Genomic DNA, 16824 nt, shown 5'->3' on the forward strand with positions numbered 1-16824 from the left:
TGTCTCCATATATATGACTTGTTATATAATAAAATGTTATGTACTATTTACAGAGTTTTAATTTCCTACCCTCTTGAGGTAAAAAAGGAGTCGTGACTGCTTGGTAACATAGCAGTTATGGTGGTGGCTCCATTTTTGATTATTTTTCCAGTGTGGTCCCTGTTAGATTATATTTCTCAAAGTGATCATAAGCTGCTGATAATAAAAGTATCCTGTCTTCCCAACCTAGGTTGGGAGTTTCTGACAGCTAGTTACCAAAAGACATCACCATTTCACAACAGAAACTCAATGCAGAAGGTATGATGAAAAGGTGTTTTATTTTTCCCTAGATAAATTTTAAAATAAAAGATTTTAATGGAAAACATTTAGTACTGTCATGTCACCCTGAATACCAACACCAACTTGACTTTCATACAAGTCCGGTGAGTATGAACATTTCTCTATGGCTCTTCAACAGTTTTACATGTACAAAATTTTCTGCTACTTTGCTTTAGCAAAAATTTGCTTTAGCAAATAGCAACATAATTTAAAACTTTCAGATGTCTCCTCTGTGACACCTGAAATCCAGTCCTATATTTATTAATATGGTTAGAAAACTAAAAGCCTTAAGAAATTCATGGTATGAGTGCACGGTGCTAATCACATAATCTCAAATGTAAGATCATTTAAAAACTCCTACATAACAACCTTCTTGTTTAATTTGAAAGACTTAAGACTTGAACTCTATCTAGTAAGACTGTTAAGTCGATGTACTTATCAATTATTTAATTTTTACTTGTCTTGGAAGAGTTAATTTAAACTGTCCACTGAATGAATGCATTTTAAATATTAATAAATATATTACAGTATTTACAAGCATTCTTAGCTACTCTGACACTGACCGGAAGTTAAGTCACGGGGAAGGAAACAAAGATCCCCCAACAGGGTGACCTCAGGAGGTATGGGAAAGAAGGAAAGCTTGAGCTGAGAGAGGATTCACATAGGGAGGACTGCTCAGTGTGCACACAAGTTCTAAGACACATCAGGTTCCAACTGATACCAGCTATCAGAAGTGATGCCAAATAGCTGGAAACCAGGACAAAGAAGAATACTGTAAAGGTATGCTATTTTAGTAGTATGAAGAGGAAGATAGGCCTAAGGTCAGACTAGGCTAAAGATGGTAAGACTACACTCCACAAGCTGTTAGTGAACTACCCTCTGGAAATTACCTAATTTAGCTGAAGTGCTGGGTACATGTCATGGATAAGAGAAGGTTAAATGCAAGAAATTGTTTTGGCAACAAAAAGTGATGCTAATCAAATGTCTATAAATTTAACTGTGTCATATGCCCTTTTCTTACACTACTTTCTGCACAGGATCTCATGCAGACACACCATACAAGTGACCTCTTTAACGCACTTGGCAAACCTCATTAATGCTGTTGAAGAATTTACATTCTAATGCTCTGGTGAGAGGTGATCATAATGCTCAAATCAGTCTTTATAAAGAAGTGACACCAAAGACTGAAATGTGCTAGATATTTACCTTGTGAGCGTAAATAAAATTCTCATTTTGGGGGTTTAGTTTCTCACATTTTAATAACAACGGTAAACAAGTCATTATTTTAAAAAGCACACTCTCCTAGGTCATATCAATATACATCTACAGATAACACTCCCTCTGCCTCGCACCCTTCCTGGTAGTTGTTTGCAGGATTAAGCCCAGGCTTTCGGAGGGTGTGGCTCTCACCAAACCGAAAGAGTTCAAACAGTGCCCTAGAAAACTTTAAAACTGAGATTCACCCAATGTAATGTTTAAAGCTCTTAAACAAGAGTCTTTAAAATAATTTAAACATTTGCATACGAAATAAGGGTTCTCTGGTGGCCTACTTTCACATGCAAATACAAACTGTTAACATGCATTATTTTAGTCAATTGGTAAAGTTTATTTCATAAGTAATTTTAGGACATTTACTAAATTTTAAATTTCAATCCATTAAAAAACTACTACCAGAGCAGTTTTGAGGTATTACTGTTAATTTATATAGAAATGTTACCATATTTTGATGTGTTATGAAATGCAACTGGCATGCCTTTTATCAAACGGTGCTGTCATAGTGTCGACTACAGATGTGTTCTATAGCTTTTAGGAGATTATTGTGCATGTGCGTTAACTGACTTTCCAAACATTAATGGCAATTTGATTGGTTGGTCATTTTCTAAGCATATGAAAATAATAAAGCCCATGATATAAGCCAAACGAGCTGAGAAATGTCAGGTTTACAATGCTACCCTCCAACCTACCTTCATCATAAACCTATCCTACTCACTCAAGTTGTTTACAAAGAAAATTTGTGCAAAAAGCATCCAAAAAGCCTATCAGCAGGTTAATTATTAGTTTTAAAAGAAGTAGGTAATGTTTTTTCTTTTAAAATTCATTTATAAAAATAAATAAATTTCAGTTTGAGACCTTACGTACCAAATGGTGGCTTGATTTAGTCATGATGGCTACACCATAAAGTTATGAAAAGTGTAGTTGAAAATATATGCACGCCAGCGCATTCCCTGCAGTGTGGCCAACAGCTGGCACCCTATGCTGTCGTGACCCTTTCGTCGTTAACCGAAATACACTCAGCTCTTGGCAAATGTTTAGCCTTCCTTTGTCCAGAAACTACCACAAAACTTTAATTCTTAGATCTCCATTATAAAATGACAAGTAACCATAATACATGCAAGATAGGGAATGAAAACCTGTCACCCACTCAGGAGACACTGATCCACTGCACAGGGGCAAACACGGCAGCTCAGAGGAAATAGTCACCCACTTGGGTGTACAGCTTATTCAGATGTTTTGCACTGAAACGCAGGCATAAAATCCCTCCTAGAGTTTTCATCTCAGAGCAACAATACTTTGAAATCAGTTTGACAGTATGAGCAAATCCTTCCAGGTTTTGCGCTGTGAGACGACGACGAGCAGTCTGGCCCCGCCTCCAGGTATCTGGTAGGTGGCAGGGCTCTGGATCACTACTTGCATTAGATAGAAATATTGTCCGGTGGAAGTGCCAATATGACTTACTGCTTAGAACTGTGCTAACATCGACATCTTTGTTAGGCTGATTTCTCACATGAGAAGCTTTTTGCCTTAGTCAGAAAATCATTTGAGGAACAGTAAGGAACTGAACTAAGGAAAAGTTTCTGGTCTCCAAATCCACACACACACACAAAAGCAGGTTTCAAACTATTGTCCTCTCAGTGCAAACGAGCAATTGGCTGACCTGTCATGTATTATCGATTGATATGAACGCAGCAGTCTGTGGAACAATGTGATGCAGCAAAAACCTGATCTAATGCAAATCGAGCCGATTAACAAAAACCACAAGCGAGGAGAGACAGTCCAGCTCAGTGTTCTCCGTGTTAATGCCGACTCTGAACACAAAAGCAACTGAAAGGCACACAGCTCAGATTTCATTGATAGTCCTCTCTGAAGGGCAGTATTCCGAGGGGCCTGGTGAGGACATGTAGAATGACTGTGTTTTCCTTTTTAACCGGGCTCTTTTGTTGGCCAACACCAGGCTACGCCGGCTAGAACTGATGATTTCTGAAATGAACTTTTTGCAGTCCACACACACCTCCATAGTACTCCAGTCCTCCATTAATTCTTTGGGAAACTGTAGTTCTTCATCTGGTTTGTCCACAGATTTAGATTTTGAGGAGAACCTGGAAAAAAAGCAAAATGTTTAAATCATTCAGTATTGTTACTTACAGTTCTACTGCAATATTAAGAAAATACGTGTAAAAAGGTAAATTTGTTGCCAAAACATTATGGGATGGTGAGTGATTTAGTCATGTCATGTTCTTCCAAAGAAGAATTTCTAACCGGAGACGAGGTTCAAAATATTTTTTAAAAAATAAACCAAGGAACATGTTTTATTAAGAAATACTGAAAACTCTTAGCATCTCTTCCAGAATTTTTGGAAAATAGGATATTCAGACTATTACTATACACACATATATATAGGGATTATAACTTTAACAACTAAAGTGAAATGAAGTACAAGTTACTAATGTCCTACTGAAGAATCAGAAAGAACTTCAAGTTCTTTCTCCAGCAACCCCATGTCATAGTTAATGAACATTAGTTAACTGTAGATGGTAGGTCAGACTATTGGAAACTTAAGTAATTTTATCTCAATCTTATAACACATATTGAAAAATTACCTTTAAACCAGCTTTCTTATAATTTATATATTTATCAAATATGCCTCTCCCTCAACAATTATCTATATTTGGGTAACTGATTATTTGGATTCCAGAGAGCTAGAGTTAACTAGATGAACATAATAAATGTTTTGGTTAATTTTTTGAAATAACTAAGATTCACCTACTCATTACTATTTTAATTAAAACAAACAAGAACATTGGTTCAAGGTAAGTACAGAAAAGAACAACAGATTATTATTTGCGTTGCCTTGAGCCCGCAGGTGACAATCCATGATCAGAAGTCATCGTGGAGCAGCAGTGTCTCCGCAGAGAGTTGAAAGTATAGGGATAGCAGTCTTAGGCACAAGTCATCTGCTGGGCTGACAGCTTCCTTGTCTCATTGTCCACAGAACCGTAATCTGCAGGAGTGGCTGCCATCCAGCATTTGGCACTAATGCCAGTGTCTGCCACCCACCCCTCCAATGGGTGGCTGGTGTGTCAAACTTTAACCTTCTTTGGCCCTGCCAGTGTCTGACTTAAGCTAGCCCGACACTATCTTTCTTTAGTACCAACACTAAACTTACTCTATATTAAATGCAAAGAGACTGATATTCAGGCAACTTTTTTCTTTTAAATTGCCAGCTCTTGGCATAAAGCTTCATTTCTGCCTTTACAATAGGAAAGTAAGCCAGTTATTGTAGACTGTTGTAAGTATAGGATTAAAGAGATTTTCTTTTAAAATTAAAGAATGAAAGATTAAACTGTTACATTTAAGTTTTCAACTCCACTGAAAACAAGGGCAGATTTAAAGCTGACTGTTAAAGGACACACAAAAGTAATTATTTCTAAAGTAGAAATAAAAATAAACTGAGATTAAAGTATCCTTCAAGTAGTTAACCATTATCCCTTGACAAGTTACATCTCAGAAGTTTTGGAGATTTGTGTGCAAGTCAAAACTATGTAAAAATAAGCCAGCCAACCAACCAACCAACCTACCTACCCAAACCCCTCGAGCTAAAACCATGTGATGTCACCACAGTCCTCAAAAGGAGCATTCTTCTTTTACAAAGGATGCTCTTAAGATCTAGGCCCCTTGCTCACCTGGCAATGCTCCGAAGTGGTCGATGGTGGCCGGTGGAGGGTTTTTCTGGCCTCATACAACTTTCTCCTCTTTGCAAGGCAGAAGGTCCCAATGAAAAAATAGGAAGAGTAGAGTATGGCTTGGAGGGCAGCCGCATCTATTATCCCAAATAAAACTAAGAATGAGCAATACTGTTAAAGAGGCAATCTATTAAAATTAACATAAGCTATAATTTCACCAAGCTTAGCTTACCTTTTTGCAACACTGTGAGCACACCGGCCTGTATACAAAATCAGAAGTATTATTTGGCATGATACCATAGATGCAACTGGAGAGTTAAAGAAGCCAATGGCTGCATGGTTGTGAATTTCTACGATAAATTGCAAAATCTCTCTGGTTCTTCTATCAGAATATAACAAATTGATACTACTGTCGATTGCCAAAAAGACAATCAATCTGTAAAACTTAACTCTTGCACTGTTTCCTATAAAAGAATGAACTTACATCTGTTTGGAATTTTCTTATTTGTCTATCCGGGGGCATATGACCATCACATCTATTTTTTTTGTTGTTGTTCAAACATGACATTCTAATAATAATATGTTGTTGTTCAAACATATTATTATTAGAATGATCTTGGTTATGTAAAAGAAATACATGCAGAAAAACATGTTCCAGGTTTAACACGAAATAATTATTTGATCCATTCTTTTGAAGAAATCAGTATTCCTAACCCATGAGTATAACACAATGTGATAACAGATTATTTCTAATATTGTTTCTGTGTAGAAAAATGATGAAACAATGAAGTTAACTGTTATTTCTATGCCTATTGCCATCAGTTATAAAAAAAAAATCTTACCTCTTACAGAACTGACAGGTGTAAGACCAGGTGAAGAAGGAAAATCTCCTGGTTCGGCAACAAAAGCAAAGCTAGAAAATACAAATGTGAAAGAAGGAAAAAAAGCAATGCCAACAGTTAACTTCCTAATTAATATAGTTAAATATGCTTTACATTTATCCATTGGGAAAGTTCAGGAAACAGAGGAAGAAGAGAATGCAGAAACCTGTTTTTATGTTTGGCTCTGTGACAATTATACTTTGGCTCTATCTTTAATTATAATTCTACTTTAAAAAGTAAGGAAAGACCACAGCTCTCAAGAGTCTCACCACCATGGAAGCAGTCTAAAAAAGGTTCTGAAAGTCTCCTCTGTTTCTCAGATATATGTCCTTTACAAGTATATCAACTAAATGTAGACATGGTTTTATGAAGGCATACCATGATTTATTATGGTTGTTTTAAGCCTTTCACAGCTTTTGATTTATAAGGGAGAAACAAAAATACTCCCTTTTGAGAGCAAGGCAGAACAGGTACTGTCTACCGGAAAATAAGTCTCTTACCTCCTAAAATCCCCTAAAAGTTCACACCATCTTGCTAGCAGATGGCTCCCTCAGGAGACTATGCCTGTGACTGACCCTTCTGCTAACCCTGCTGATCAATCAACTTTAAACAGCTCTACCTTTCCTTTTTTCAAGGCAGTGTAGACATCTTTATATTGTTGGTATTTTTCCAGCTCTGCTTTCACCAGGACCTGACGAATATGCATCACTTCCTCCACAGTTAGAGCTAGGCATTCCACTGGATAGCAGAATTCCTCCTGAAATTCAAAATTTCACATGAATAAGAAACTCCCACCCCTCTTTTCTGGCATTGTAAAATCAGATCAAATACCTGGTTAGTAGCTTCAGAGAAGAAAAGTTTCCCAACGAACACAGAGCGGGCTCACTCTGGGGACCACATAGTTTCTAATTACACTAAGACAACAGACGAGAGAAAACTGTGGACCACGTGAAACACTGTAGCCTACTGAAGTTTCCAATTAGTGAAAGTTCCTCACATTTGTTGAATTAGTTTCCCTCAAGTATCTCTATTACATTAAGTTGAGCTATGTGTCTTGAAAAAAGTTTTGTTGTTCTAAGCCAAATTTGTCAGTCATTTCCTATGATTTTAGGAAATCGTAGACATTACTTAGTGCTGTGTTGTACACTATATGCTAATAGATAAAAAGCAAATCAACAACATTGGTACTGTTTTTAAAGCTGGTTTGTGGTACCCAGAATAGCCAAAAGAAGGTGGTTAGTAGTTGATACTGAGAAGCATTATTTAGTGGTAAGTTACATCAGCACACCTTGAAAAATCTTAATGGTACAAGTGGAGCTGGAACATGTAACTACTGGTGCAGTTTATAGCCAAAAGCAATCTTTACAGGCTATCCTACAGTTCTCCAGATTCCTGTTATTACTTTTAAACCACTGCTGAATGCATAGTCAGCATTGGAAAGATGTGGAGAAAATCAGAAGAATTGCATAACAAATATTTATGTTGGCTGTCTTACATTAATGGTTTCCCTAAAAACAGCTGAGGAAGATGTTGATGTAACTGATCCCACTGAATAAAGAATCCCATGCCCATCTGCTCCCCATCTGGCCCTGCTCTTGATTGGTGGATCTAATAGAAAGACAGAACAGTCTTGTGCATTCACACTGGGCCAGGCTTCACAAGGGCCATTGTGGTGTAGTGACACTGAAACTTAATGTTCACAGTACAAACACATTATAATTCCCCTACCCGCCCCCCCCACCCCCCAATAGCATTGCTCACAGGCATTCTGGAATCAAACAAGTCAAATGAGAAAGCGCATGACTATGAATGCAGCCTGTTTATGCAGTTTTAACATTCAGTTCTGTCTTTCAATTGGAGAAAAACAAAAACAAATCTAGGTTGCAAACTGGACAAACATTAGCATTTACTAAAAAAAGTAGTTCGAAGAATTATTGATTCTTACTAAAAATCAATACAAAATTGTCTCTGTTAAGCTAACTTAACGAAGGTTAAATATACTTAAAAATGTTTTGGAAAATATCTTGCAAATAAATTTTTAAGATGAAGAGTTTAGTATTTGGAGGGTGGGGGATAGTTTGTTCAGAAAGATTATATCACTTGCTATAAGATGTCTAAAATACTTTTAAAAATAAATCACTAACATATAATTTTCTCTTTTAATGGGAAAAGCTTTAAAACAATAATAAGATTAAATTGGTATGTCCAATATTTACTCTGTTTTGCTCCACCCTGAGAAAAGAGCATAGTGTCAAATGGAACAAGGCACTGCCTCTGTGAAGGTTAGGCCATTAAAACGGTGCATTAGTTAAGTATTTTTGGCTGCACACATCTGAATGACAGCTTTTCTTAGCTTTGAACATATTCTTTTTTTAAAAATTAAATTTATTGGGGTGACACTGGTTAATAAAATTATGTAGGTTTCAAGTATACAATTCAATAATATGTCATATGTACATTGCGCTGTGTATTGACAACCCAAAGTTAAATTTCCTTCCATCACTGAACATATTTCATGAGAACTTTTCCTATGGTAATTTTCATTCATCAGTGATGAGTATGACTGTGGTACATTTTCTGACATCTAACTACGTGACATAGTTGCTGACTTGGAACAAAATAATATGCAAATCCATCAAATAACCAGATAATTAATAGTGAGATCTGTTGCTGTGCAAGCTCTGAAGATGGTAAATAGTGACAATTTAATTAACTTTACAACTCAGATGCCTGGGCTGGTAGATATTTCTGGTAGATGGGATCCTTTTTATTTGCAGGGGTACACTAGCACATGTAATAACCCTGACAGCTTGTACTTCCCTCTTCTCGGTCTTAAATCACACGAGGGCTTACTTAGTCAAGCGTACTTTCAATTTACTACTTTGAATCATACACAAATCTAGTACTTCATAGGATATAATAAGAAATTGTGAATTTTGTTTGTGTTTTTGTTCTGTTTTAATATTTCAAGCAGATTACCCTTTAGTAAAATAATCTCCAACAAGACAAATGCTAATGTTTTAATTCTGGTGCTTTCCCAAGGACAACAAAACTTTAATGCAACAAGAAAGAAAATAATAAAGTTACTAAAATAGTTTTCATTTTTTTAATCGACAAAAAAAATATTGAGTCAACATCCCCAAAGCCAAATTAAACCTTAACAGGCTGAGATACTAATGCTCCAAAATGTAAACAGCACTCAGGGTTTTAACCGTGAGTAAAAGCCCCTTTCCCCAGGGTGACACTGGGCTCAGTCACTCCTACGGCAAGCACTAAGGTCATTTTCATGGAGAGATGCGGACTATAAGGACTAGATCCATACAACTCTAATTCTCTTGCTTCTCTGTGCTTCACTGTGACTTTCAAATTCAGGAAAGGGAAGCTAAATCTTAAAGTGTTTTAATAATGATTACACTATGCTATAGGAGCAGATGTGCCTTTAGAAATTACTTTTATGTATGTCACTAAAATTGTGAAGTTTCTGTTGAAAATTCTGGTTATATTTACCATTCAAAAGGGGTCACAGTCAGGCAGCAAAGAAATGAGAAAGTATAATATAATCCGGTTACTGAGCCACAGAGAAGTGGGAATAGTCATATTTTATGTAGAGTTCTTGATTAGCAAAAACTTTGTAAATAAGTAGCAGATATTTATTTGAATATTATATTATACAACCATTGTTTTTTGAGTTTTTAAACTAAAGTCAGATTTAAATAAAAATAGCAACTATTAAGTTTAATTACTTTTCTTTTTCCAAGTTCAACTTTAAAACTCAAAGTGAATTCTTTGCCTAAAGTAATATGTGGATTTATTATACAGATATCTCTGTTTGGGGAGGATTGATAATAAAAGTGTTGACAGATCTTCAGTAAAGCAGTAGGAGTGACAGGAGTTAAAATTTCATCCCTACACCTGACCTGTACTAAACAAAATGGCCTGATCTAAATATGGGAAAAAGAACAGAGATTTATCCTATAATTCATGACAAATAAACAGAGAAAGGGATTTCTTTCTCATTTATATTCAGAATCTCTTTTCTAAACCAAGATGGGCAATAAAGAATAACAAAGAAGCTAGATGCCAATTCATTTGTCAAGGATGTGTTTAATAAATAAGGGACTGCAGAGAGCCAGGACCATGTATGAGGTGGAAGAGGCAAGGCTGCTGCCAACACTGGTCAGCAGTATGCGGTACGCCGGGGGCGGGGGAGCTTCACTATGTTCCCAGGGCTTTTTATTTCACTGGGTTTGGAAATTATTATACTTTCTTTAAAAAACATATTCTGTATGTAAACTTTAAAAACAATAATAAAATGCAGAATCATTTAAAATAACCTCATCAATAAAAAGAACCTTAAAATCTCTTTCTACAGAGAAACAGGCTGTCATAAAAACCACATAACACCTTGATCATCATAACTGCAGCTTTATGGAAGGTGCTGGGGAAGAGAAAGACTCTCTGAGCCCAGGGGAGACATATGCTATGGGTACACAGCCCCTTGAAGCTCCCAGAAGGGTGTGTGAGACACAGGCAATCACACAGCTCTATGGGAGGTGGAGTCCCCTTTGGCAACCTAGCCTGAGAGGTAGCAAACACTGCTCTGACAGCAGCAAGGCTCTGGGAAAAAAGCACCCCGTGGGCTCTCAGAGTACCCCTGCACGTGGAAAAGGAAGCAGTGTTTCTCCTATAAAATTAGGTCACTTAAAGAGACACACACTCACAGGTTCCTATAATCTAATGCTGCATTTTGAGTTTGTTGTCCTTTCAAAGTTATTTTCCTCTCAACTGAGATCATAGTGTGATCTATACATCCTACAAAAGATTGGAATCAACAATCAGAAGCAAAGTGTCCATCTAAGCTGTTAATTCTTGCAGAGTGCACGAGTTGAGGTATCACTGTCAAAGAGACAGAGAAAGTGAAATAATTCCCACAACCAGCAGAAAGAGGCCAACCTTTGAGGATTTCCACCTGCTGGTAAAAGCTCTCTCACATAGATAATACATAGCCCCTGCTACCCCAAACATGGCTGCTTCAAAAGGATGAGAGCTGAGCAGAGAAGCTGTTTGTATGGTAGAAAAAAGTGGTCGGAAAGGCGTCCTTGGCCATACACTGGTTATCCTAGGAACCTGAACAATAGATAAGGGAAAAAGAAAATGGCAGGGGGAAGAAAAAAGGAGAAAAAATGCTGAACACGAGTGACCTACAAATAGTGATTACAAAGTATGAAAGAAAAACAAAACAAAAAACACCACAAAGGATGTTAACGGTAGATTCCATATGTGTGTTCACGGCAACATCTGCATCCATATGTATAAAGCGGTAATCAACCCATGAAGCCATTTCTAGAGAATCTTAGAGTTCACACAGCAAAGACTTGAACTTAAAATTTTCTAACTTGGTTGTCCAGTGAACACTGAGACTCCTAAATCGGGCTTGCTCGGATGCAGGATACAGGCAACTGCCTGCTGTGCCTGAAAGAACATGGGAATGTACACCAAGCAGGCAAATGCTTCCTCTGTGGAAGGTACTTAATGACGAGTAGCCTTTCATTGAGGTGGGCAATCACTCTCATTTGACAAATGATGGGAAAAAAATACATTTTTAAACATCCTAAGAAAAGGGAGGAAGATACAAGAGAAATACGTGATTAACAATGAAGACATTTCCGCCATTTTCAGTTGAGGGATCACAAAATGATTCCTTATTTCTAACATATAGCTAAAATTTTAAATTTAAATCATACTTTTAAAAAATCATACTTTTAAAAACAATACTTACCAAGCTAGAGGGTACTATCACAGAGATGTGTGATTTTATGGATTTCTCAAGATAAACTGCTAGCAAGAAAAGTCTTTATTTGCCCCGGAAGTTATTTTGTCTCAGCTGGTACCTAGAGGCACTTGGAGGGAGCATAGTTCTATGTGGAACCTGAACATCAACCATCCAGTCTTGTCCAGAGGTGCTGCCCACTGCCTTTCATTGACACCCTTCTCCGTGATTATAGATTGGTTTTACTCTGCTCTCTTCTCCACCAAAAAACAACTCACAGTCTGATGAAGCGCACGCTATTTATATCCTTTCTTAGGAAAAATACTTCATGGGCCCTTGATGTGCACCGATAGTCTTTCTTGGCAAAACTTCTATTACTATCTGAAACTCCTTTGTAATTGATCTGAGAATTGATTGATAATTTTAAAATTGAAGTCTAACTTCGACAATGATGTCCTATGATTACAAAGCCAGGTATGCACCTAAATGATAAACTGGCTTCTAGGAAAAGCCATGTGAAGAGAAGAATCTCCTAATTATTGGTCTTGTGAAAAAAATCACAAAGGAGCTCCGTCTTACATATTTTTAAGTTGTGACAATAACTATACATTTTGCTAAAGCAATAATTTATTCATTCACATTAACAAAAGTCTTCCGGTTTTAAAGTTTGAACCTGTCTGGTTAGAGTTCTGTTTTTTTGTTGCTAAACCACTGATATTTCATCAAATATCGTATCAATGTTTTGGCAATTAGTTAACGGTTAAGAGGAATCCTGTCAGGAATTGCCATAAAATCATTAATTCCTTAACTGCATTGTTTGAGAACAGTGATGACTAATCAACTCTCAATACTGTAAACTCCATTCAAACTTAGAATCTTCACAATAACTACCTACCTCCCTCTACTTTGAAGGAGGGGCATCTGTTATTGCTTCATTTGAAGCCATGATGCTTCATCACGATATGCCTAAAAATATGAATAAGCATATTCTAGTGATTTTTATTCTTGTGTATCTGAAAAAATATTAGATGTGAGAATGCCAGTAGAATTATTGATTGAAGCCTTGCATCTTCCTGCAAATATTTCTAAAGTCAAGTGGTGCTACAAAAGAATCTTTGCAGACCTCATTTGGCTGGTGGATCTATTTTTCCAGGCAGAGCCTTGTGTCCTATGTCCCACTTTCCTGAGAAATGAATAGCAACAACATGAATCTCAAAGTCTCTGGAAAACAGCAAAAACTATCAACCAGTCCAAACAGCAGCTTCGGCTCTAATATCACAAAACATACTTTGAAACAATGAATAATAGTTTTTAATGGATCAAAATTCTCTCCTGGTACTTCTGCCTTAATAAAATAGCCTACTATAGCAAGGCTTTGCTAAGCTTTTTAAAAATTAGTTTTAACAATTTTTAAGTGGATTATTACCCTTTGAAAGAAAGGAGGCATTTCTTTAAAGAATTCATACTTGCAACCACTGATAAATTTTCTGGAAAAAAAAAAGGTACTTTAAATGAACAAAGAATAGTCAAATTTCATTTAGGTTGCTATTAGGGTTGTTTTTCTTTAGCTATTAAGAAATACTAAAGTTATTTAAAGTTCATTCTAACCTTTAGAATTTTTTTCTCCAAATCATCGTCTGAAGAAAGCTAATGATTCTAGGTCCTCTAACTGATCCTTAACTTACTATGCAGTCTTTTAGTTACTTACAAGAGATCGGGAACTCTGCTTGGATGGTGGCAGAAACTGTCTCACATTAGTAGGTGTTTCCTTTTCAATGGAATGTCGTCTTTGGGGTGGCTGCCGTCTCTCTGGCTGGGGTGTTGATGATATAGGCAAGAATTTTGGAGGTGCTAAAAAATGAATTAACCAAATTAAAATGAACTTTCTTACTGCGAGGACTGTTATAGAAGTGTCTTTGTAAGATAAAACTTGCTACAGAAATTGCAAGGAAAAAGTAAAAACTGCTTTGTATTTTTAATATTTATTCAAATTCATATGTAAAACACAATGTAAGCATAATCTCAGATTTGTACATACAAATGCCCTCATGCTATTTTTCCACAGAATTTTGCAATTAAAGAGTCTTAGGCATTATTTTAAAAAACATGCAAAAATATGCATTCCGTGTACCTAAAGACTCCTAAATCATACCAAAATTCTTAGGTGTTCTCTTTTACATTCTCCTTTTTAAATATAAAATATGAAACCTCTTCCTTCTTGATGTTTATCAAGACATTCTATCCTTAGGTTTAAATCAAGCTCCATTTAAATTTCAAAAAATAAATTCCAGCTTTGGTGTTAATATTATACCACTGCTCTCCTCTGCCTAAAATATTTTGGGACAGGATTTAACAGGAGAATGTTTCAGGGTCTGAATGGTTCTGGAATCACATTTTGAAAACATAAAAAAGATCATTAGAAATAAATTATGCTGCCAGAGTTTTATTTAGTACTTCTTCCTACTCTCTCTGCAAACAGTAATGCTGTTTCAATGCAGTGGGTGAGGAAACTGAAAGACAACACAAAGTTAAATACGATCCATCTATTTTGACTGTTCAATCAAGAGAAATCACTAAAGGAAAACAACAAAATTTCCATAATCAAGAAAAGATACAGATTTAATTGGGTCTCCACCATAGTTGATGGGCCTGGCCAAATACCAATTACAGATAATAACCAAGGTCAGCTCCTATTGTTTTGATATAATCTGTTTAAACAATGCTGTTTAAAGAATTTTAACCATATAAACCTTCACATATATAGAAAACCAAGTTAATGCTCTAAGAATATCTTAATAAACAAGTTTTTTTTTTCTCTCAGTAAGTTCTTTTATGGCAGAACAATACACAATATTTATCATCTTAACCATTTTTAACCATATAGTTCAGTGGTAGTGAATACATTTGCATTGCTATGCAATCATTACCAATCCACCCCCATCACTTTTTTCATCTGTAAAATTGAAACTCTATACCCATTAAGCAATAACTTTCCATTCTCTCCTCACCTAGCCTGTGGCAACTACCATTCTACCCTCTGTCTCTATGATTTTGACTATGCTAAGAACCTCATGTAAGTGGACTCATACGATATTTGCTTTTTTGGAATTGCATTGGTTCACTTAGCATAATGTCCTCAAGGTTTATCTGTTGCAAACTACTGCAGAATTTCCTTTTTAAGGCTGAATAATATTCCATTGTATGGATATACCACCTTTTGTTGATCCATTCTTCCACTGATGGACACTTTTTGCTTCCATGCTTTAGTTTTTGTAAATAATGTTGCTATGAATATGGACATACAAATACCTCCTAGAGATCCTGCTTTCAATTCTTTTGGGTATATGCCCAGAAGTGAAACTGCTGGATCATATGGTAATTCTATTTTTACATTCTTTTTTAAAATTGGAAACTCATTACCTTTTATTTATTTTTTATTAGTTTCAAGTATACAGTATATTGGTTAGATATTTATAGTTTATAAAAAGATCCCCCTAACTGCTCCTTCTCTCCTCTTGTTTCCCACCTAGCCAAGATATTAATGCTAACTGCATTCCCTATGCCGTGCTCCCCATCCCCGTGACCATCTATCAACTATCAATTTGTACTTCTTTAACCCTTCACCCCATTATCCCAGCCCTCCAATCTCCCTCCCTCAGGTCCATCACCAAATAGTCCTCTATATTTGTGAGTCTATTTTTGATTAGTTTATTCCTTTCATTCCTTAGATTCCATATATAAGTGAAATCATATGGCATTTATCTTTGTCTGACTTATTTCACTCAGCATAAAAACCTCTAGGTCCATCCATGTCATTGGTAGGATTTGCAAATGGTAGGATTTCATTTTTTTTTAATGGCTGAGTAATATTCCATTGTATACATGAACTATAACTTCTTTATCCAATTGTCTATTGATAGGCATTTACGTTGCATCCATATCTTGGCTATTATAAATTGTGCTGCCATGAATATTGGGGTGCATAGAGGTTTATGAATTACTGTTTTGGTTTTCTCTGGATAAATATCCAGAAGTGCAATTGCTGGGTCAAAACGTAGGTCCATTTTTAATTTTTTGAGAAACCTTCATACTGTTTTCCATAGTTGTTGTACCAATTTGCAATCCCACCAACAATGTATGAGGGTTCCCTTTTCTCCGCACCCTTGCCAACACTTGTTCTTTGATTTATTGATGATAGCCATTCTGACAGGTGTCAGGTGACATCTCATTGTGGTTTTAATTTGCATTTCTCTGACGGTTAGTGACCTTGAGCATCTTTTCATACGTCTATTGGCCATCTGTATTTCCTTTTTGGAGAAGTATCTGTTCAGGTCTTCTGCCCATCTTTTAATTGGATTGTTTGTTTTTTTGTTGTGTGAGTTCTTTATATATTTTGGATATTAACCTCTTATCAGATGTATCATTAGCAAATATCATCTTCAATCAGTCGGTTGTTTTTTTGTTTTGTTGATGGTTTCCTTTGCTGTATAAAAACTTTTTAGTTTGACGTAGTCCCATTTGTTTATTTTTTCTTTTGTTTTCCTTGCCCTGGAAGATATATTTGAAAAGAAATTACATAGAGTTTACTGTCTATGTTTTATTCTAGAAGTTTTATGGTTTCAGGTCTTAAAGTCTAATCCATTTTGAGTCTATTCTTGTATACAATGTAAGAAGGTGGTCCAGTTTCTCTTTTTTTGCATATATCTGTCCAATTTTCTCAACACCATTTATTGAAGACTGTCTTTATCTCTTTTTATATTCTTATCTTCTTTATCATATATTAAGCGAGCATATAGGCATGGATTCATTTCTGGGCTCTCTATTCTGTTCTATTGATCAATTTATCTGTCTTTATGCCAGTACCATGCTGTTTTGATTACTGTAGGCTTGCAGT

General features: G+C 36.0%; 1 protein-coding gene across 1 annotated transcript in view; it reads right to left on the reverse strand.

Annotated features, from left to right (window-relative positions):
- Positions 1–298: 298 nt before the first annotated feature.
- SPIRE1 (spire type actin nucleation factor 1) overlaps positions 299–16824 on the reverse strand; it is a 207688-nt gene continuing 191162 nt past the window's right edge. Inside the window, exons 11-16 of the mRNA XM_023523983.1 lie at positions 13639–13781; positions 6780–6917; positions 6122–6192; positions 5512–5539; positions 5280–5416; positions 299–3695 (exon numbers count right to left, since the gene is read on the reverse strand). Of these exons, the coding sequence (XP_023379751.1) occupies positions 3437–3695; positions 5280–5416; positions 5512–5539; positions 6122–6192; positions 6780–6917; positions 13639–13781 (776 nt within the window). The 3' untranslated portion in view covers positions 299–3436. The remainder of the gene's footprint in view (positions 3696–5279; positions 5417–5511; positions 5540–6121; positions 6193–6779; positions 6918–13638; positions 13782–16824) is intronic.

The sequence above is a fragment of the Pteropus vampyrus genome, unplaced genomic scaffold, assembly GCF_000151845.1.
Source record: "Pteropus vampyrus isolate Shadow unplaced genomic scaffold, Pvam_2.0 Scaffold434, whole genome shotgun sequence".
Taxonomy (NCBI): domain Eukaryota; kingdom Metazoa; phylum Chordata; class Mammalia; order Chiroptera; family Pteropodidae; genus Pteropus; species Pteropus vampyrus.